At 42.5% G+C, this 24358-nt stretch overlaps 1 protein-coding gene across 1 annotated transcript in view; it reads left to right on the top strand.

Moving 5' to 3' along the window:
• LOC138669732 (uromodulin-like) overlaps positions 1 to 14733 on the top strand; it is a 67049-nt gene extending 52316 nt beyond the window's left edge. Inside the window, exons 8-11 of the mRNA XM_069756451.1 lie at positions 7808 to 7967; positions 8083 to 8149; positions 12269 to 12301; positions 14472 to 14733. Of these exons, the coding sequence (XP_069612552.1) occupies positions 7808 to 7967; positions 8083 to 8149; positions 12269 to 12301; positions 14472 to 14536 (325 nt within the window). The 3' untranslated portion in view covers positions 14537 to 14733. The remainder of the gene's footprint in view (positions 1 to 7807; positions 7968 to 8082; positions 8150 to 12268; positions 12302 to 14471) is intronic.
• The last annotated feature ends 9625 nt before the right edge of the window (positions 14734 to 24358 follow it).

Raw genomic sequence — 24358 nt, 5'->3', positions numbered from 1 at the left:
CGGTTCTGCATTATAAACTTCTGTGAAGCACTGGGTGTGTCAAAGTGCTCACCACACCTCTAGATAAGTTCCTTAGGGGGTCTACTTTCCAAAATGTTGTCACTTGTGGGGGGTTTCAATGTTTAGGCACATCAGTGGCTCTCCAAACGCAACATGGCGTCCCATCTCAATTCCTGTCAATTTTGCATTGAAAAGTCAAATGGCGCTCCTTCCCTTCCGAGCTCTCCCATCCGCCCAAACAGTGGTTCCCCCCCACATATGGGGTATCAGCGCACTCAGGACAAATTGGACAACAAATTTTGGGGTCCAATTTCTCCTGTTACCCTTGGGAAAATACAAAACTGGGGGCTAAAAAATAATTTTTGTGGGAAAAAATTTTTGTTTTATTTTTACGGCTCTCCATTATAAACTTCTGTGAAGCCCTTGGTGGGTCAAAGCGCTCAGCACACATCTAGATAAGTTTCTTAGGGGGTCTACTTTCCAAAATGGTGTCACTTGTGGGGGGTTTCTACTGTTTAGGTACATTAGGGGCTCTGCAAACGCAATGTGACACCTGCAGACCATTCCATCTAAGTCTGCATTCAAATGGCTCTCCTTCCCTTCCGAGCTCTCCCATCCGCCCAAACAGTGGTTTACCCCCACATATGGGGTATCAGCGTACTCAGGACAAATTTTACAACAACTTTTGGGGTCCAATTTCTTCTCTTACCCTTGGAAAAATAAAAAATTGGGGGCAAAAAGATAATTTTTGTGAAAAAATATGATTTTTTATTTTTACGGTTCTACATTATAAACTTCTGTGAAGCACTTGGTGGGTCAAAGAGCTCACCACACCTCTAGATAAGTTCCTTAGGGGGTCTACTTTCCAAAATGGTGTCACTTGTGGGGGGTTTCAATGTTTAGGCACATCAGGGGCTCTCCAAACGAAACATGGCGTCCCATCTCAATTCCAGTCAATTTTACATTGAAAAGTCAAATGGCGCTCCTTCGCTTCTGAGCTGTGCCATGCGCCCAAACAGTGGTTTACCCTCACATGTGGGGTATTGGCGTACTCAGGACAAATTGTACAACAATGTTTGGGGTCCATTTTCTCCTGTTACCCTTGGTAAAATAAAACAAATTGGAGCTGAATTAAATTTTTTGTGAAAAAAAGTTAAATGTTCATTTTTATTTAAACATTCAAAAAATTCCTGTGAAGCACCAGAAGGGTTAATAAACTTCTTGAATGTGGTTTTGAGCACCTTGAGGGGTGTAGTTTTTAGAATGGTGTCACACTTGGGTATTTTCTATCATATAGACCCCTCAAAATGACTTCAAATGAGATGTGGTCCCTAAAAAAAAATGGTGTTGTAGAAATGAGAAATTGATAGTCCAAAAACAAAGGAAAAAGTGAGCTGCACAGCGTTCCCTCCTCCGGCAGATCAGCAGCAGTGAGTGGTGACGGACTGACTTCAGTATAGGGGGTGCTCGCATGGAAGATAGATGCAAACATGTAGATCAGAACAGAAAATGCGGCAGCACTCACCCATCTGTGGTCCAATTCTTTATTCAAAACATGAACAAATACAGCCTTGCGGTCCGAGGGAGTGCAGATGGACGGGAGGTGAGCAGGTGAACGACGACAGCTGTTTCGCGCTGATCCAAGCGCTTCTACAGGTCTGCCAGACCTGTAGAAGCGCTTGGATCAGCGCGAAACAGCTGTCGTCGTTCACCTGCTCACCTCCCGTCCATCTGCACTCCCTCGGACCGCAAGGCTGTATTTGTTCATGTTTTGAATAAAGAATTGGACCACAGATGGGTGAGTGCTGCCGCATTTTCTGTTCTTATCTACAGAAATGAGAAATTGCTGGTCAACTTTTCACCCTTATAACTTCCTAACAAAAAAAAATTTTGTTTCCAAAATTGTGCTGATGTAAAGTAGACATGTGGGAAATGTTACTTCTTAAGTATTTTGTGTGACATATCTCTGTGATTTAATTGCATAAAAATTCAAAGTTGGAAAATTGCGAAATTTTAATAATTTTCGCCAAATTTCCATTTTTTTCACAAATAAACGCAGGTACTATCAAAGAATTTTTACCATTGTCATGAAGTACAATATGTCACGAGAAAACATTTTCAGATTCACTGGGATCCGTTGAAGCGTTCCAGAGTTATAACCTCATAAAGGGACAGTGGTCAGAATTGTAAAAATTGGCCCGGTCATTAACGTGCAAACCACCCTTGGGGGTAAAGGGGTTAAGTACTGCTCATTTCTGGTAAACTTAAATTGTGTTGTTATGTTGTTTTGTATTTCCCTGGGGGTGTTAATGAACAGGGCTTCAGATTTGTCGACGTTAATTTTGAGACCAGAAACCAGTTCAAACTCCTGGAGAGCGACAAAAAGGTTTGGGAGTGTAATAGTGGGATTGACTATGGATAATAGTAGATCATCCGCAAAAAGGCTAGCCTTGTATTGATCATCTCTAATTATAGGTCCATTAATGTTGGGGTTGGCTCTGATAGCTTCCGCTAGGGGCTCCATGGCTAGTGCGAATAAGGCTGGAGAAAGCGGGCATCCCTGCCTGGTACCACGTTGTATGTTAATATGGGTAGGCTGGTTTGAGGGTAATTTCAGATAGGCCGTGGGGTGACCATACAGAAGTTTAAGGCAAGAGGTAATACCTCTCGGGAAGCCAAACTTAGCGAGGACTTCGAATAAGTATGACCATGATACCGAGTCAAAGGCCTTCTCTATATCGAGTGCTAACAAGAGTAAGGATTGCTTGAGTGATTAGCTGAATGTATTAAGTTAAGGTTCCTCCTAATATTGTCAGGGCCCTGTCTCTTGGGGATGAACCCTACCTGATCCCGATGGATCAGGATGGGCAGTATTTTATTGATTCTGGCCGTGATTATGGATGTAAAAATTTTTAAATCTATGTTTAGCAATGAAATAGGCCTATAGTTCTTGGGGTAAAGGTGATCTTTCTTCGGTTTTGGAATTACAGTTACGTGGGCAATGCAAAATTCAGGTGGCATTTGAGCTCTGTTTAGTAGAGCATTACAAAAGCTCTGAATATGAGGTATGAGTAAGCTGACAAATTTTTTGTAGTACTGTGCTGTGAGCCCATCAGGCCCAGGAGCCTTGTTTTTTTTTTAAATTTTTAATCGTTGCTTTTATTTTGTCAGGGTTGATTGGTGCTTGGAGATAAGCTGTGTCTGAGTCCGGGACTTTAGGTAGTGTCAGATCTTCGAGGAAGTTCTGGATGTGAGTCGGGGAAGGGGGCTGCGGGAGGGAGTATAGGTTTTGATAATATTGCTGAAACGTTTTATATATTACATCTGGGTGGGCAGTAATACGACCTGTAGGATCTTTAATGGAGGGGATATTATTCAAGAGCTCTCTACTCCTAAGTTTACGGGCCAGCATGCTGCTTGGTTTGTTAGCATATTTGTGAAAAGTAGATTTAGTCCATGTCAGGGCCTTTTCTGATCTATTTGTTAAAATGGTGTTGAGTTGTAATTTAGTATCACAAATTTTCTTGGTTAGATAAAGTGAAGGGAGGTTTTGGTTTGCCTGTTCTAATTTTGAGAGTTTATTTTCTAATTGCAATTGCAATTCGGTCCTTTGCTTTTTCCTGTTAGAGGCAATTTTGATCAGGGTCCCTGTTATAAATTTTTTGTGTGCCATCCACACATTGCCCGGAGACACGTCTGCGGTATTGTTAGTTTGGAAATATAGGTTCAGCTCGTCCTTTACAGTAGATAAGACCGTTGGGTCTGTTAGTAGGGACTCGTTCAATCTCCACCTGAACAGCCTAGAAGTGGTAATGTTAAAGTTAAATGCAGAAAGGACGGCATCATGGTCTGACCAAGATGATACTATATGTCGGGAGTATAGAACCAAGGGGAGTGTTTTGGAAGAGGTGAGATGTAAGTCAATTCTGGAATAGGACTTTTGTGCGGGGGAGAAATATGTATATCCCCTCTGAGGGCCGTTTAGCTCTCGCCAGATATCTGCCAAACAATTTTCTTTCAGCATTTGTAGGATTTTTTTCCTGTCTGTTTTTGATATGTCTGCTCGATTCAGTGAGCTACTGTCAAGTGACGGGCTCAAAGTGAGATTGAAGTCGCCACACCATATGAGGTGATGATATGAGAGTGAAGCTAATTTTGATAAGATTAGACTTATGACCCGAGTCTGAGTGGCAGTTGGGAGGTAGCTATTAACAATGCATATATTTAGACCCTGCAAGGTCCCCATCAGGATGATGAATCTGCCCTCAGGATCTGAATACGTGTTAGTGGGTTGGAATGGAAGGTCGTTGTTAATTAGAATAGCCACCCCCCTCGTTTTGCGGTCCCAGGTTGAGAGGAAGAATTTCGAGTAATGTGCGTCTAGGAATTTGGGGTGGGAAGAATTTGAAAAATGGGTTTCCTGAATGCAGATCACATCCGAGTTGTGCTTCCGATAATCGTGGAAGGCCTTTTTACGTTTTAGAGGCGAGTTGAAGCCCCTCACATTATGGGAGAGCACTCTACACATGCTTAATTAAGTGGGCATTGCTAATAAAAGGCAACCCATCGCCCTCCACCCGACCCCGACCCACAAATCCATCCTCACAGCAATAATCTCTATGTGGAAACGAGAGGAAAGAGACAAACAGGGGGAAGACGTCAACACAAAACATAACATAAGTTTTCCAACGGGCATTGAGCCCACAAGATGCGGCGATCTGGGGTCCCATATTAAGAAGGACACCAAGATTCGCCGAGGTCGGGCAGCATGTTGCAACCCTGAGAACCCCAATCCTTGAATCATATAAGGTTGACTTTGTAATATGGGGGAGAGGAAGGAGAGGGAGGGAGAGAAAGTAAGGTGAGAAAGAGAAAAAAGAGAAAAAAGAAGAAGAGAAAAGAAATTAAAAAAAAAAAGGGGGGGGGGAGGGGGGATAAAAATCCTGGGCTATGCAAGTCAAGTAATCTGAGTGTTTTGACTTCTTGTTTTGGGATGGTTCCTCCACTCCCTTACAGGCCTGGGTTTCCTCTGCGGGAGCGAGGAGGTCTCCGAAGATAGTGAGATACCAGCCTTAATTAAGGCCTGAGTTCCTTCCTCTAGGGACCGACAGGTATAGAGTTGGGATTTGAATGTGAAGATAAGGGCAAATGGGAAGCCCCATCTGTATTTGACGTGGGCCTCTTGTAGTGAGGTCGTAATTGACCTGAGGGCCCTTCTCCTGGCCAGTGTGGTGGGTGCAATGTCTGCATAAATGTGCACTGAGTCTGGTAGGCCGGGTAAGATAGGATGGTTTCTAGCCGCCAGCAAGATCTGATCACGGGTCTCTTCATAGTGCATCTTTAGTATTACATCTCTGGGCATATCATTAGATCGTGGCTTGCCCAGTGCCCTGTGTATTCTTGTAATATGAAGTAGGGTCGGGTCCAGGTCAGGTAAGAGGGCCGTAAAGAGGACTGCTGCTGTATCTTTAAGGGCAACAACATGTTCAGGAAGTCCTCTAATTCGTATGTTGCTCCTTCTGGATCTATTCTCATAGTCCTCACACCTCAATTCTAGCTCAGTAATGCGGTCAGTATGTAGTTTGAGAGTTTCCTGATCCTCCTCTAGCGCATCTGAGACAGCATCCATTTTTTCCTCTAAGTTGTTTGTGCGCTGCATTAGATCTTGCAACTGGGATGAGATACCCTGCATAGCGGTGGTGAGTTCTTCTCTAAAGGTTTCTTGCAGGGACCTCGTGAGGGCAGCTGTTGAAATCATTGCTTCGGAGTCCAGGGAAATGTCATCCCGCTCTGAGCTCCCGTCACCTTGAATTGCAGAGGCAGGTGGAGGATTAGCTGCTGCAGCCATTTTGGAGGGGGTGCCGCTCATAAGGAGGTCTGAAATAGTGCGGCCCGCCGGCTGTGCCGCACTTCCCTTTTTCGGCATTACAGATTGCCCCGCTCTTAAAGGTATGCTGTCCCCGGGTGGGGGGAGATTTTTGCTGTGCTCCGGTCGCTGGAAAGGGTTAAATGGGGTCCATCGGGTAGCAGAGCTCAGCACAACATGTCTGTCATTGCCGTACTCTGCGCATGCGCCCCGTCAATAAAGTTTTATCTCCTAACTCACTTCACTTAGTTGCGGGATGAGTTGTAAGCAGGGGATAATAGTGCAGCCTGAGAGCTATTGTTAAGGTGTTTAGTGTGTCCAGCCCCAGTTACGACGTTGCAGCCTGCTGTTTTCTGCTGCTTAAAAGTACCACGTTCTCAGGGCGTCAATGGGGCTCTGTAGGCCTCAGGCCCCATATGGTTTGTGACCAGAATACTGATGTCTCCAGAGGGGAGATGTACGTCACTCCTGCCTATGGCTGTGCTATCAGCGTTCATAGAGACTTAGTCCTCCGGAGCCTGCTCACCCCAGCAGGAGAGAGTGCCTGGCCCTCAAGCACAGAAATGTGGGATATGTAGTGCGGAAGGGCTGGGGTTAACCGGCTCCGATGCGGCAGCCACGTAGCTATTGGGCGTTAACCGAGTGCTGGTCCCGGGACCTCTTACCTCCGGTGCCTCCGGTCTGATCAGCGGCACTGAGGCGGCGCTCTGGCAAGTCCGTGCGTCCCCTGGAATCTTCACCTCCCCCCCGTATATGCTCTCTGTGTATGGCCACTCTGCCGCGTCAGGCTCCAGCGTGGGCAGGGCGGCTCTGTACCTTTGCACCGGGATGCTGTGGAGGAGGGGGAGGGGGCGCTTACTGAAGTGTTTGTCCTCTCCGAGTCCCTGCGGCTCCGGGATGGCGAGGGTCCGACGGGGCTTCCTGCTCTGCTCGGGGCTCTCTCTGCCGCTCCGGTGCGGGTCTCTCCCCACTGGTCCTCCGGCTTGGTCCAGCGCTGAGAGGAGGTCACGCGGCAAGATGGCGCCGGCTAGGTAAAGGCGCCAAAACCTCCCAGGATCTCTCCAGTTGTTTATGGCCGCCCGGCTCCGCTGCCTACCCCGCAACCGTCCCAGTGTGTTCCTGGCAGCGTGAGGTCATTGCGGTAGGTTCTGTATCCCATCTATGGGGGTTGTAGAGGCGAACTTTAACGAGCTGAAAGCAGGAGCCACAGCAAGCTGTGTCCTCTCCGCTCGGGATCCAGGCCACGCCCCATCAAGAAGCTTTTATACTCTCTGGTGGTGGTTGCAGATATGTCTTACATAGAGCGTGTGTCGTTGCTTCTGCTTACAGGTTCCCATTGTCGTGTGCCCTTGGTTTGCTATGGCAGTAGTCTTAGCCTAAGATTCTTAGGCCTTCTCTGAAGTTCATATTTACTGATCTTCAAAAGGGACCTAGATTTGCACTATATAATGCTTATATATAGTATAAGTGATCGGACAATCACAGATTTAAGTTCCGTAAGGAAACTAAGAATTAAAAAATAAAAACAAGTTTTTAAACATACAAAATATGATAAGAAGCCCAATATGGTGGCAATGTTTTTTTTTGTTTGTTTTTTTTTTTTTTTAAACTACTGCATCTTTAAAAGGGTTTTCTTGTTGAAGTATGCAACTTGTGGGGAAGTAAAACATTGGAAACCTTAACAGTCTGTAATATACAGGCTTCTGCAATGTTTAATCATTCCGGCAGTCTTCACAGGTATGCATATATGCAAATCGCTTATAGTCACAATGACCAGTGCAGCTGTGAAAAATAGCTGAATCCTAACACTGCATATATTACATGTTGTCAAGTTTTGCTGTGTTACACTCCCCTGCAGTTGTGTACTTCGCCTGGAAAACCTCTAAAAGACTAAATAGGCTAAAAGACAAATACAGCATATTTTTACATTTTCTTGGACAGTTGTGCTGTTGGAGGTGGACCATATACTCAAGTGGTTGAAAATGGAATATCCAAGGAGGTCAGATTCAGTATTACAGCATTTGCCTTCCAAGGCTACACTACTGTCTACATATTTTGTGATGCTCGATTGTGTTACACGCCAGCTGGCAGCTGTTCGAACGTAAGTAATCTCCATTGGCCTCAAAGTTAAATCCTGTATTTTTCCTTGCCACTCAGTATCCTCAATTTTCAATGTGTAGTCTTTCTTTTAGACATTTCTGCTCTTTTTCATGCAGTGTTCATCATCTCGTGAGGCTTCTCAGGAATCTGTTCGATTTGGTCTTGGCCCTTTTACATACCAAGGTAATGGATATATTCTATAAATTTATACAAATTTGAATATGCGAAATAAGGAATAATTTCCCTAAAGAAAGAAAATACTGAAACTTTTTTATAAGCTTCTTCATATAACTGTCTATTGGTTTCTAATCATCTTATTTCACCTTAGCACCATTGAGCCCATGTACGGGGATGAAACGCAAACAATCACAACCAGTGGACAAGTTAAAAAAAAAAGCAACAGCTGTTTTCTAATCCCATAAAACCACTTTCAATGGGTTGTCTGACCTCAGGCTGCAAATCTGAAATCACTCCATCTGTGAGGGTGCAGCTAAACGGCCATGTAACAAAGACAACAGTGGCATCGCAATGCTCTGACTGGCCGTCAACTCTCCTTACCCAAACGGGACATAATTTATATCTATGCAGCTGTCACGCTTGTGTCAGGAGAGCCGCTGGCCAGTCTGAGCACTGCAATGTGATCATCATCCATATTATATGGCCTTCTGAATTTAAGGATTGTCTGGTGCCAACATGACCACATGTATGCACACATGCAGTCATGTACTGACTAGATGGGTGCGGACTCGCTAAATACAAGTGTACTGAGCAGGGACAGATACAGTCTAGTTGGAATGTGGTATGGAGTATGCAAATCACATGACCGCCCTCTCCTAGCACCGACACTGAAGAATCATCACAGCTCGCAGTGTGCATGATGTGAAGATCATAAGTATGCAGTCACATGTAGTGACTGCAGACTTGTAGCCAAAGGTCGGACAACCTCTTTAAAAAAGGGTCTAAAAATATAGACAAATTTATTATTCATAATACAACTCATACAAAAAGACATATTAAATCTCAGATTTGCCCCCCCAAAAATTAACAGAATCTTCCATGAAAAAATCATTGCTTTTTGGAGAGACTATCTCCAGACCTATGGCATCGATAGGCTTGACAGCAGCTCAACTCTCAAAAGAAAATTTACAAAATGTGCCATAATTCTATTTGAATCTTAGCTAGAATTCTGGCATCTATGCCATATAGGGCTACCACTAGAAATTTCAGGGTCCCATACTGGCAAAATTTTCGGGCCCCCTTGAGACTCTGCACAGGCTCCACCCCAGCTCTGCCTCCAACACTCGAACCTTCCACAGTCCCACCATGCTCTCTTGGAAAAACTCTACTTCTGCACCACGTAATCACCAATCACACATTAACAGTTCCCATTGTTCCTATCGAACACCGTATCACAGCCATCAGCCTTTGTTTTGGCCAAAATACATTTTAAGCTGCCATCACAAGTTACACTTTTTTGGCAGGTCAAATACTCTTTTTAGGTATATTTTTATTTATTTTTATTCCATTCCAAATATAAATTGTAATCTACCACTGTGCCCATCCTATTTATACACAACCACTTTCTCCGACCAATAAATATATAAATTAATTAGTACCTGTACTCTGTTCCCAATTCATTACCAGTCACACTCCGTCATTCTCATGCCTCCCACTATACACCTCCGGATCCCCTGCATCATTATATTTACATGCACCCCTCTGCCCCAATTCATAGTCATGTCCGCTCTCTCTCCCACCCATACCTTCTATTCATCATCATTAACTCTCCCCTCAGCCCCATTTCATCATCATTTTTTGTCCCTTAATTCATTATTTGTTCTCCCCTCACCCTCAGTTCATTACCATTTGCTATCCCCCAGCCTCAATTTATCATTTGCTCTCCCTCACCTCCAATTTGTCATTTGCTCTCCCCACCCCCTCCCACTCCCAATTCATCATTTGCTCTCCTGCCACTCCCAGTTCAGCACTTGACCTCCCCACCCCCACTCCCAGTTCATCACTTGCTATCCCATGAGACCATTCAATTAACTCTCTAAAACAAAAGTTTTCTATACTTACCTCTCATACAATCCTCTGCAGCTCCACTTCTGGACTGGCATCTCAGCGCTCTTACATGATGGTGCATACATGATGATTTCATCGCATACGCGCCATCAGCAGCACCTCACGAAAGGAGGGAAGGTTTGCCTTGGAGCTGCATGATCGTCACAGTCATGAAATCTCCAAGCCTCCCTGCACCGAGATGTACGCTGCCGGCGACGTGCCGGCACACGATACCCTGGGACCTGGTCAGCAGAAGCAGAAGAAAGGGCATGGTCCAGGACCCCTTTCTTTACTTCTGTTCACCAGGCCCCATACAGCAGTAAGGGCAGTAATGCCCTGATGATGGGCCTGATGCTATATACCATATTTATTAAGGATTTTAGACTTTTTTGTACCTCAGTAGACACTAGAAAGTATTTAGAAGTTCGGGTACTGTTTACTGTGCTTGTAAAATATACTAAATTTACTAAGCATGTGCTTCAATTTTTGGCTTAAAATTTAAAAGTAAGATTACATTCATTTACAGTTTATACCACAGATATGGCATAAATTATGACAGAAATGCATTTCAGCCCTGACAGGTTGACAATGTTGGCAGTGGCACACTGCAGTTGAAAGATGCTCCTAATGCTAACCCATTATAGAGGTACTCACCTCCTCATAAATTTAGCTCATATTACTCTAGCGTTCTTCCAAAGACTTCACTACTAATGAATTGAGGCATTGTACTATAAAATGGACTAGATTTCTCATCCAGCATGACCCACTGTGATAAATGTTAAGCATTTTAAGACTTTCTAGACTAAATTTATCTTGTCTAAGCCCCCTTCACATGTCCATATTTCAGGTACATGTGGCATCCATTTTATTCACAAATACCACTTGTACCCATTATAATCTATGGTGCTGCACACATGACCATGTTTCAGTAGAAAACACATTGAGACATGATCGTTTTTTTCCCTCTGTGTGCTGTATCTGTTTAACATTGCAAAGTGTTGGAGAATTAATTAATTTTTCTTAAACCATACTGGAAGAAAAATGATGACACAGATATTGTCTTTTCTGATACCGATATTATACTGATGTGTGAAGGGGGCCTTACTCTTGCATAAATTTGGTAAATCTCAGTCGACATCGATTTGTCACTAAAGCTAATTAATTTAGATTTTGACTTCTGTAAAATAAAAAAAAGATCTGTTGGATACTTCAAGCTTATATGTTAGCAATCAGAGGAAAATTAGAACAAAACATTCATCCTTTATTTTTCTTGAAGATTCAACCTAGTGTACTTGACTCTGCTTTTCAGTGCAGTGCTATTACACAAAGAAATGCATATACCACGTGGTGTATATTTATTTTGTATGAGAAATTATTAGACCTGAGACAGGGACAATGGGGCATTATCTACATCTGGAGGAAAGAAGGTTTAATCATAATAACAGATGGATTCTTTACTGTAAGAGCAGTGAGACTATAGAACTCTCTGCCGTATGATGTTGTAATGAGTGATTCATTACTAAAATTTAAGAGGGGACTGGATGCCTCTCTTGAAAAGTATAATGTTGCAGGGTATATACACTAGATTTATTGATAGGACGTTGATCCAGGGAACAAGTCTGATTGCCGTATGTGGAGTCGGGAAGGAATTTTTTTCCCCAATGTGGAGCTTACTCTTTGCCACGTTTTTTTTTGCCTTCCACTGGATCAACATGTTAGGGCATGTTAGGTTAGGCTATGGGTTGAGCTAGATGGACTTAAAGTCTTCCTTCAACCATAAATACTATGTCACTATGTATTATGTGTGACATAAGACTCTATGAGTGACCCCCAGCATCTGCACTGAACATAAGAATCAAACCAATGTGAACTTGTGGTCAGGTCACATTAGAGCCCCACATTTGCCATTTACACCAAGAAAGTTATCTTTACAAATAGGAGATAAAATAGAGTCCTTTTACAATACATTGGGTTAGTATATTTCAGAGTAGCCTTTGTGTGCTGTATAATATACTGCAGTAGATTATACTAGCCTTAGAAGAAGTAGTCAGCAAAGAGTGCTACGTGGTAGACTTTGATAACATGGGGACCTCCTACACTTGTACTCTAATATAATAAAAATGATGGCATCCATATTTATGCACTTCTAAAATGTCTGACATACTGTAGATAGATATACCTAAAGACTCTAAAACACTTATAAGTCTTGCTTTCTACTTGTTTTTCCTTTGTCTACAGATATCATAGATAAGTCTGCCAGCAGTCAAAATGGTAAGATATCCATCTGTGTACAAAATATATCATATATGTTTGAAGACATTGATATTTTTACCATTTCCCTTAAAGAAACACTCCTGTTCCCATCAAAGTTTTTATCCTCTCAATATATTGCAATCATCATATTGTATATGAGAGAGAATTTTAGTCTAAGAAGAGGTTTCACATGCACCCATTCAGATGGAGACGTTTATTCTCAGCGAGGAAGGCAAGCGTAGGACCTGGTATAAGAGAGATGCCGTAAAGAGGCTACCAGGTAACAAATGTCCATGAAGCCAGCATTCACAGGCCTATGGATCAGCAGTATGTCTGGAGAAGCAGGAATTAAACAGAAGCTGAGAAGAAAACCCTGAGTGGAGCATGACACGGTAATGGTCTGGGGCTGCTTGGCTTCCTCTGGCACTGGAAACCTACAGTGGATAGCCGGTAAGATGGATTTAGTCAAGCATTAGGAAATCCTAGGAGAAAACCTCATGCCTACTGGGAGGAACGTCATTGGACCTTCCAACAGAACTATAATTTACAGCATATTGTATAGCATTGTATACTTACAATTGCTATATTTGTTTCTACTCAGATAATTGTTCTCTTTTCCTGTAGGTCTATGATGTCACGTGATCAAAAACTGACTATCTGAATTCTTCTAAGCTTTATGTAGAAACAGAACTTCTCTTTTCCCTGCATAAGTCATCCCCCTCTTCAAATCCTGACCCACCTGCTTCCTTCTCTATCCTGCCAGGAACTTTTGCAGTGACTTATGATCCATGCAGGGAAAATAGTTTTCCTGTTTCTACATAGAGCTTAGATAATCATTGTTTAATCACATGATGTCATTGACCTAATGAAAAAGAGTATAATTAACTGGGTAGAAGGGCAAAATGAGCAATTGTAAGTACAAAGTGCTATATAATATGATGACTGCAATATATTAAGAGGATAACAATTTTGATGGGAGTGCTTCATAAGTACATCATGAGCACAGCCTTTTCATGGTAATTGCCTTAGGGAGACAACCAACGTCATACTCTTGTGTTTCCAGTTATTTGACCTTAATAACAATTCATGTTAGCTGCCCTATGTTCTACTGCTTACCTTCCTCATTCCTCTGTTGAGAAAGCAGTCTGCAAAATCCTTCTGTTCTACCTTTCCCCTTAAACATCCCTCTTTTTTGAGCTAGTGAATATTTTTGCTGCAGATGTCTAAATGTATGCTAGACCCCGAATTCTACGTTGTGTATCATTTCACAATTTGATTAAATCTGGACCCTAAAAAAAGGTAGAATTAATGATTTTAATAGTAAAGTTAAAGAACTGCTCTAGATGTGCACAGAGATGCATGAAATAGTGACACTTTCATACTATAAACCAATATTACGATGTATAATGAAAAATAATATTCAGCACTGTATTACCCAGAAAAATCGATGTAAATAATTGTATTTTTATGCCCAAAAAAGAGAAAAGTACGCTATCAGTGATACGTACAATTTTTCTGGTTAGGGCTCCCTCGGATACTTTTGTCTTGTTTGGGCATAAAAGTATTTACAGAATAAACCTGAAATCTCCATCTGACTGTAACAGTCTAAAAAGATAGGAGGTTTTGCTATTGTGGGATCATCTTTGCCCAATTTTAAACTTGATTAGAGATGAGCGGTACCATGGTCCAGGTGCCACTTTAGTATTCTGCAGCACCTTGACAGGAACCCTGTGAATCGCCTTGTGTCTGCAGGCATCCTGAGCGCAAATAAATGCATACATCATGTCACAACAATGATGTTGCACAGGGTCTACAATCAGAATGGGCCCTGGAGATTCCGACAGAGAGGAGATGGATGGCAGCACCCCTGTCTGGTGGCCACTGAATACTGATGTAGTCACTGGGCCAAAGTCCTGCAAATTATAATAATAGGCAAATATATAATAATCTGTGTATTTCCTCTTTATCTACTGTTTTAGTAAAGGACTAATATAAAATATTAGTGGATTGCCTCTATCCTGAATGTATTTCATTATTATTACACAAAGGATCTATTAATTTAAGTGAACCTGTCAGCTGATACATGCTGCCAAATCTGTGGGCAGCTGTAACAGATGCTGGCTGTATGAACACAGCCAAACGTGGTTCACTTTGATGTATTTTGTTATCAAGAAAACTTTCTTCCCAGGTCTATCGGTTACCATGCTGCTGGGCAGTCTTCTGTGCCTTTGGATGCACCTATTTAAATGGTGAAGAAGTTACAAAACTATGGTTTTCTCCTGGGTCAAACCACTAATCAACCAAGTATAGAATTTCTGCTGAGCATATCCTGAACTATATTGCCAATTTTATTAAATTGTTTTCCTTTTCTTTTTTCCATTTCAATAAAAATGTGATTTGCTGTGTTATCAGTTTATTGAAGAACTGAGTAATAAAGATTTAGATGCGAAGTTCTGTCATTCATTCATAAACTAATGCATCCAATTAATATTACTCCTAATAATCATTCGTAATTTAGATTGTGTTTTCCATACATTCATATTGGAAATATTTGCAAGAATGATAATGAAATTAAACAGTATTGATTTATGCTCAAAATTGTTAATAACTAGTGATGAGCGAATAGTGAAATATTCAGATTCAGGAAAATCGGCGCAAATAATTTCTAATTTCCGTGTATTCGTACTGAATAACGAATCCAATGCAAGTCAACGGGAAAGCCGAATATTTTTCTGCTGGACCCAACACACATGTCTGGGGGCATGGGAAAAAGCTGAAATGGATGAAAAAGAGCTAAAACTTAATGGAAACAGCATGGAGAAGATACCTGCATGCCTTTCTGACTCATATATGGTATCTGGAAATAATGTTGTCAGACTTTTGCACCAGTTTTACGGATTTTTCAAAAGACCTATCAAACCAAACCAAAAAATTTTTTAAAGGTAAAAATGCTAAGAAACATTTTTTCCTACATAATCTTAATATATACTTACCTTGTAATGTCTTCACATCCTGTTCCTTCCAGATGTCTCCGGATCCCACAATTCCGAGCGGTGGAAGTTCACCGACCTACATATTGGGACACCTAAGTGATGGGTGTCTCAATATATAAACTGCTGGTGGCACCAGTCTCTTGCACAGGAGCACCATTGCACCACACACACTGTATACACCGTACGCACCACACACACACACACACACACACACTGTATATGCCACACACACACACTGTATATGACACACACACACACTGTATATGACACACTCACACACACTGTATACGCCGTATGCACAACACTAATCATTCGACTAATCCCGGCGACAGATGCGCAACGTGTCTACAGGCAGAGGAAGCCGGTCACATTAAAGGGATTTTCCCACTAACGAAAGTTCATTTTAAAAATTGTCTGTGTCTGACCATGAACAGAGCATACCACATCTGAGCAGGGGAGGAAGCAAAAGACAATACTGACATTATAGCAGGGGATCCCAGAGGATTTCTTTTGTCAGGTAAAATATTTCACTGACTGTTTTTAAACAATATTTTACCTCACAAAATGTATCCTCTGCGATCTCCTGCTGTAATGTCATTATTGTCTTTTGCTTCCTCCCCTGCCCAGGAGCTGTGGTATGTTCTGTACATGGTCAGACATAGACAATTTTTTAAATGAACTTTCATTTGTGGGAAAACTCCTTTAAAAAGCCAATATCAATGCCAACATGGCTCCTTCTGAAAAGTACGCCAATGACAATGAAAGGAAAGCAGCAAAGGAGATTCTCAGCACTGAAAAGCCTGCCCCCATTGTGACATTAACGCCCTCCAGATGTGATAGCATTGGGCCTCCATCTAGTTACATGTATATAACGCAAAATAAAAATAATAAAAAATAAAATTATACCTCCCCTTTAGCATATGTTCACACAGAGCGTTTTTGCTTTATTTTTTACTTTAACATTTGTGAGAACTCTCACGCCTACATTTGGTAGATCCCTCACTCATGCAAAATAGTTAGCCAGATAGTGAAATACATATTCACCAACCCTTTACAAAAATATTTAGAATTGAGAGTCCTCAGTGGTTGATACCTTTTAATGACTAACTGAAAAGATGGTAACAAATTGCAAGCTTTTGAACTACTCCGCTCCCTTCATCAGGCATAGACTAATAAAAATTCTGAAGAATCACATACAGTGGGGCAAAAAAGTATTTAGTCAGTCAGCAATAGTGCAAGTTCCACCACTTAAAAAGATGAGAGGCGTCTGTAATTTACATCATAGGTAGACCTCAACTATGGGAGACAAACTGAGAAAAAAAATCCAGAAAATCACATTGTCTGTTTTTTTAACATTTTATTTGCATATTATGGTGGAAAATAAGTATTTGGTCAGAAACAAACAATCAAGATTTCTGGCTCTCACAGACCTGTAACTTCTTCTTTAAGAGTCTCCTCTTTCCTCCACTCATTACCTGTAGTAATGGCACCTGTTTAAACTTGTTATCAGTATAAAAAGACACCTGTGCACACCCTCAAACAGTCTGACTCCAAACTCCACTATGGTGAAGACCAAAGAGCTGTCGAAGGACACCAGAAACAAAATTGTAGCCCTGCACCAGGCTGGGAAGACTGAATCTGCAATAGCCAACCAGCTTGGAGTGAAGAAATCAACAGTGGGAGCAATAATTAGAAAATGGAAGACATACAAGACCACTGATAATCTCCCTCGATCTGGGGCTCCACGCAAAATCCCACCCCGTGGGGTCAGAATGATCACAAGAACGGTGAGCAAAAATCCCAGAACCACGCGGGGGGAACCTAGTGAATGAACTGCAGAGAGCTGGGACCAATGTAACAAGGCCTACCATAAGTAACACACTACGCCACCATGGACTCAGATCCTGCAGTGCCAGACGTGTCCCACTGCTTAAGCCAGTACATGTCCGGGCCCGTCTGAAGTTTGCTAGAGAGCATTTAGATGATCCAGAGGAGTTTTGGGAGAATGTCCTATGGTCTGATGAAACCAAACTGGAACTGTTTGGTAGAAACACAACTTGTCGTGTTTGGAGGAAAAAGAATACTGAGTTGCATCCATCAAACACCATACCTACTGTAAAGCATGGTGGTGGAAACATCATGCTTTGGGGCTGTTTCTCTGCAAAGGGGCCAGGACAACTGATCCGGGTACATGAAAGAATGAATGGGGCCATGTGTCGTGAGATTCTGAGTGCAAACCTCCTTCCATCAGCAAGGGCATTGAAGATGAAACGTGGCTGGGTCTTTCAACATGACAATGATCCAAAGCACACCGCCAGGGCAACGAAGGAGTGGCTTCATAAGAAGCATTTCAAGGTCCTGGAGTGGCCTAGCCAGTCTCCAGATCTCAACCCTATAGAAAACCTTTGGAGGGAGTTGAAAGTCCGTGTTGCCAAGCGAAAAGCCAAAAACATCACTGCTCTAGAGGAGATCTGCATGGAGGAATGGGCCAACATACCAACAACAGTGTGTGGCAACCTTGTGAAGACTTACAGAAAACGTTTGACCTCTGTCATTGCCAACAAAGGATATATTACAAAGTATTGAGATGAAATTTTGTTTCTGACCAAATACTTATTTTCCACCATAATATGCAAATAAAATGTTAAAAAAACAGACAATGTGATTTTCTGGATTTTTTTTTCTCAGTTTGTCTCCCATAGTTGAGGTCTACCTATGATGTAAATTACAGATGCCTCTCATCTTTTTAAGTGGTGGAACTTGCACTATTGCTGACTGACTAAATACTTTTTTGCCCCACTGTATTTATGCACAACACAGCACAGAAAAATGCCATAGATAAGACAGGTGACGTGAAGCAGAACTAACATTATGTGAGTGATAAACTGTTACGTCCATAAATATTGGAACAGTTCAGAGACAAGAAGTGTGAATGTTTTATCGTCCTCAGTTTTATAAAACCTTAATATAAAGCTAACGGTGGTAAATTCTCTGGATGTCTAAGTTCATCCAGACATTTTTTTTGAATGTTTGTTTTTTACTTTATATACCTCCATAACGTAACGCTAACTGTTGTGAATTCTGTGGCCAAGCTCCCTCCTGTGGTCGTGAGTGGTACTTCGGCTGGTTCTGTCTATGAGCTTCCTTTGGTGGATGAGAGTGGTACTGCGGCTTCTGAGTTTCCTTCCTCAGGTGATGAGGTTAAGTCGTTAGGTGCTGCTCTATTTAACTCCACCTGGTGCTTTGATCCTGGCCTCCAGTCAATGTTCTAGTATTGGTCTTGCTTCCTCCTGGATCGTTCCTGTGGCCTGTCTATCCTGCATAAGCTAAGTTCTGCTTGTGTTTCTTTTGTTTGCTATATTTTTCTGTCCAGCTTGCTTAATTGGTTTTTCTTGCTTGCTGGAAGCTCTGAGATGCAGAGGGAGCACCTCCGTACCGTTAGTCGGTACGGAGGGTCTTTTTGCCCCTCTGCGTGGTTGTTTGTAGGTTTTTGTGTTGACCGCAAAGCTATCTTTCCTATCCTCGGTCTATTCAGTAAGTTGGGCCTCACTTTGCTAAATCTATTTCATCTCTGTGTTTGTATTTTCATCTTTACTCACAGTCATTATATGTGGGGGGCTGCCTTTTCCTTTGGGGAATTTCTCTGAGGCAAGGTAGGCTTTTTTTCTATCTTCAGGGCTAGTTAGTTTCTCAGGCTGTGCCAAGTTGCATAGGGAGCGTTAGGCGCAATCCACGGCTACCTCTAGTGTGGTGTGATAGGATTAGGGATTGCGGTCAGCAGAGTTTCCACGTCTCAGAGCTCGTCCTATGTTTTTGGTAATTGTCAGGTCACTTTGTGTGCTCTGAACTTCAAGGTCCATTGTGGTTCTGAATTACCTGTTCATAACAGCTAACCATGGTAAAATCTATGGATGTCTAATTCAATCCAGAAACATTTTGGAACTTTTTCAGGACTTTTTTATACCACCGTAATGTCGTTTTATGTCGTTGTAAGTCCTTTTATATTGGCAAGACCATTCGCCCCCTCTATGTGAGGTTCAGATAGCATTACAACTCGATCGGTTCAGGCAAGGGGGTTCCACGTTTGATTAAACATGTTGGGAAATTCCATGGAGGAAACCCAGAGGTGCTTTCTTTTGCTGGCCTTGAAAGGGTGTCTCTTCCAGTGCAAGGAGGAGATCTGCACAAGCTTCTACTAAAAAGAGAGGCCATATGGATTATGCACACTCAAGCGCAAGAATCCGCTGGTTTGAATGAGAGATTGGATATGTCCATTTTACTATAAAAAGTCGGTTTTATTGTGTTTTTGTATTGTTTTCATTTGTTTTCCAAATGCATTTTAATTGTTATGTATAGCTGCTGCACATGTGTTCAAGCACCGGGGGTGGGGTTTAGCGGCCTCCCTCTGTTAAGAGGTGATGTCAGTCTCACTTACCTGTGTGACCAGTAGAAGCGTCACTGCAGCGCGAAACGGCTGTCGTCCATTCCACTCCTGCTCCCATCCTCCCGACGCCGATGTTTTAAAGTATTGGAATAAAGAAGTTTTTAACCGGTGAGTGCCATCTGTTCCTTTCAATTTTTGTATCCATTGTGGCTATTTTCTTTGGAGTGGCACCCCGGCTCACGGAGCACTTACTGCTGTATACATGCTTGCAGCATCAGTTCATGCAATTACCTGTGTACTGAGTGGGCTTCCCCACTGTGCGGATTAACACTTTGTTTGAGCCACCGTAATGTAACACTAACTATGTAAAACTATAAATTACAATATTGTCAATTTTTTCACCCAAAAATAGGAATGTCGTTAAGTGCAGCAGGTATTTATTTAGCAACAAACTGCAAAGCCCTAAGCCCTGCCTAGAGGCTGTATCCTGCCACTATTCCCGTTCTTGCAACTGTCCCTTAGCTAAATGCAGAATGTACCTGATACAAACTGTAAAGCACAGGGTAAGCCCTTAGGACTGTTAGTATGATGGTTCAGTATCAGCCCCAGTATCAACACCAGAGGACTCTGATTAGCTAAACTGTGCATGCAAAGACCTTGATAACTTCTCTTTCCCTCCAATCAGAACTGTCACTGAGCTTTGCAATGACATCAGTGTGCCAAACATGGCAGCACCAGTCCTTTTATAACCTGGGATGAGGTTATGCAGCCAGCCAATCGCAGTAATACCACTACCAAGATGACTATAGCTTTCGGCTGCCGTCACACTAGCAGTATTTGGTCAGTATTTTACATCAGTATTTGTAAGCCAAAACCAGGAGTGGAACAATTAGAGGAAAAGTATAATAGAAAGATGTCAGCACTTCTGCATTTATCACCCACTCCTGGTTTTGGCTGAGAAATACTGATGTAAAATACTGACCAAATACTGATAGTGTGACGGCAGCCTTACAGTGACCGGCAGGCAATCATCTCATGTTTATTGGCTGTGTAACAGGTGTCAAACATGCAGGGTGAGGTTTTGAGCAATCATACCAAGTACCAGCCAATGCTCGATGAATGCCGAGTGATATCTTAGTATCACCGAGCACCTTTGCTCATCCTTAGTTAGGAAATTAGAAAGGTTAAAAGTTTATCAGCAATTTTCCATTTTTCCAACAAAATTTAAAAAAAACATTTTCTTAGGGACTGCAACACATTTGAATTTACTTTGAGGAGCTATGTGACATGAAAAAATATCAAAAAATGAGACCGTTTTAAAAACTTCACCCCTCAAGGTGCTCAAAATCACATTCAAGAAGTACATTAACCCTCTAGATGCATCAAAGAATTAAAACAAATGTAGAGGGGGAAAATGAACATTTTACTGTTGACCAAAAAATGTTGCTTTAGCCCCCAAATTTTTAATTTTCACAAGAGTAACAGAAGAAAATTAACCATTTCATTTGTTATCCAATTTCTCCTGAGAGCATCAATACTCCATATATGGTGTATAAACTACTGTTTGGGCACTTGGCAGGTCTCAGAAGGGAAGGAGAGCTATTTGACCTTTAGGGTATGTGCACATGTTGCGGATTTCCTGCAGATCCGCAGCGTTTTTTGCGGTGCAGAAACGCTGCAGATCCGCAAGTGATTTACAGTACAATGTAAATCAATGGTAAAATCTGCAGCGTTTTTATACCCATTCCATTATAGAAATCCGCAGGGGTAAAAAACGCAAGAAATCCGCAGCAAATCCGCAACAAAAACGCACAAAATCTGCACAAAAAAACGCGAAAAATCCGCAACTGCGTTTTCTGCCAAGAGATGCAGATTCCGCACCAGAAATTCCTAAGCCTAATCCGCAACGTGTGCACATAGCCTAAATCTGGTTTTATACAAAAATGATTAGAACAATTCATCTCACAATTATGTTTGCAACGACCTGCAAAAGTTAATAAATACATAACACAAATTTAAAACCATTTTACAATATATACCATACTTCAGCTTTTCTGCTCTATGGCTGCCTGTGACCAAAACATTTTCTGTAATAGATAACGAATACCATGTTGCTTTTGGAGAGCCCCTTAAGTAAACAGTGAAAAAAAAAACATAAGTGACTCCATTGTGGAAACTATACCTCTCAAGGAATTTATCTAGAGAAAACACATTTTTTTTCCCATGACATGATCATTTTTCATTTTCACAAGGGTAACAGGAGAAAACGGACCACACAGTTTTTTTTATAAGGTTTCTCCTGCGTACACTGACACCACAGATGTGATGGAAAAGAACTTTCGGGGTGCAGCATGGGTTGGAAGAGAAAGAGCACCATTTACTGTAAGTTTTGGAGTGCAAAATTGTCAAAAATAGATAGCGAACACCATGCTACATGTGTAGAGCCCCTGATGTGACAAAAAAATGCAACGCCCCTACAGGTGACCCCATTATGAAAACTTTGCCCTTTAAGGCCGGTTTCACACATCAGTGGCTCCAGTACGCGAGGAGACAGTTTTCTCACGTACCGGAGCCACTGACACACGTACACACATTAAAATCAATGCATCTGTGCAGATGTCATTGATTTTTGCGGACCGTGTCTCCGTGTGCCAAACACGGAGACATGTCAGTGTTCGTGGGAGCGCACGTATTACATGGACCCATTAAAGTAATAATAATAATCTTTTATTTTTATATAGCGCTAACATATTCCGCAACGCTTTACAGGTTACACACATTATCATCACTGTCCCCGATGGGGCTCACAATCTAAATTCCCTATCAGTATGTCTTTGGAATGTGGGAGGAAACCGGAGTGCCGGAGGAAACCCACGCAAGCACGGAGAGAACATACAAACTCTTTGCAGATGTTGTCCTTGGTGGGGTTTGAACCCAGGACTCCAGCGCTGCAAGGCTGTAGTGCTAACCACTGAGCCACCGTGCTGCATTAAGTGCTGTCCCCCCCACTGGTGCTGAATCCGCCATTCATATCTTTCCTGCAGCAGCGTTTGCTGTAGAGAAGATATGAATAATAGTGTGTAAAATCCAGATCAAGGTCCCCACACCCCTCCAACCCCCTTCCCCCCCCCCCGCTGTGATTAAAATACTCACCCAGCTCCTGGCTCCCTCGCTGCTTCCTTTCCTGGCCGCACCTCCATAGGGGTGGAGCCGCATATTCATTACTGTAAATGAGCGGCCCCACGTGACCTCTCATACAGTAGAAGGTGCGGCCAGGACAGGACGCTGCGAGGGAGCCGGGGGTGGGGACCTGGATCTGGATTTTACACACTATTATTCATATCTTCTCTACAGCAAACGTTGCTGCAGGGAAGATATGAATGGGGCTTCAGCACGATGCAGGAGACAGCGCTAATCTTTAGCGCTGTCTCCGGCACAGTGCGTGTGGTACCCAGTGGGCACACAGGCGGCACACGTGTGCCGCACGTGTGCCACACTGATGTGCCACTGAAACGCACCGGCACACGGACACAGATAATTCCGGTACCGATTTTTCCGGTACCGGAATTATCTGGACGTTTGAGACTGGCCTCAGGAATTTTTTTAGAGGTGTGGTGAGCACCTTGAACTGAAAGTTGTTTCACAGAATTTTAAAACGTTGAGTCATGAAAAAAAAAATACATTTTTTCCATAAAAATATTGTTTTAGTCCCAAATAACAGGAGAAAATGAACCATATAATTTGCTGTGCAATTTCTCCTGAGTACATCAATACCCCATATGTGTACTCAGAAACTCTGGCTTGGGCACATGACAGGGACGCCATGTCGCATTTGGAGAGCCACTGAAGTTAAAGAACAGAAGAAACCCCGACAAGTAGAAACTACACCTCTTGAAAAATTCCTCTAGGGGTGTGGTCAGCATTTTAAACCCACAGGTATTTCACAGAATTGCATAACACTGAGCTGCGTAAATGAAAAGTTACATTTTGCCCACTAGAATGTTTTTTTAGCCCCAAGATTTTAATTTTCAAAATGGATAATAGTAGAAAATTGACCACAACAGTTGTAATGCAATATCTCTGAGTACGGCAATGCCCCATATGTGGTCAAAAACTACTTTTTAGACACAGTCCAAAGCTCAGTTGGGAAGGAGTCAGGGCCGTATTTAGAGTTTCTGCTGCCCTAGGCACTTTTAGTGCTGCCTCCCCCATTGGTGAGTATGACACTATCCGCAGTGACTTTGGCAAGAATCACTGATGTGAAAGTCACCTTTTGCAGCAGATCGGGCAATTTTTCTGCATCTGCCGCGTAACGGATCACTGACGGCAACATTGCGTTTGGTTTCATTCATTCCCTATGGGATTTGCAGTACTTGCTGTGATCTGGGAAATGCGGTACCATACCCCCCAACTTTTGCGTTGAGAAACACGTGATGGTGTCTCCGCAGCTCCTCTACTTGCATTTGCATATTTGGGGGCAGTGTTCTGGATCACTGCGCTGAGAAACACATGATGGTGTCTCCGCGGTGTTGGATGTTTTGGTCTCCACGAGGTCAATCATCCGTGCCTTTATAGACTTTCTACTAGGCACTGCTCCTGATAGCCAGTTTCCTACTCCACACTGATGAGGGGCAAAAACCCCGAAACAGCTGTCTGTGGATGGATACCATGCTTGGCATAGGTGGTTTTCCTTTATTG

The sequence above is a fragment of the Ranitomeya imitator genome, chromosome 3 (assembly GCF_032444005.1).
Source record: "Ranitomeya imitator isolate aRanImi1 chromosome 3, aRanImi1.pri, whole genome shotgun sequence".
Taxonomy (NCBI): domain Eukaryota; kingdom Metazoa; phylum Chordata; class Amphibia; order Anura; family Dendrobatidae; genus Ranitomeya; species Ranitomeya imitator.
The sequence above is the reverse complement of the archived record's forward strand: the minus strand, read 5'-3'. Positions and strand labels throughout refer to the sequence as shown.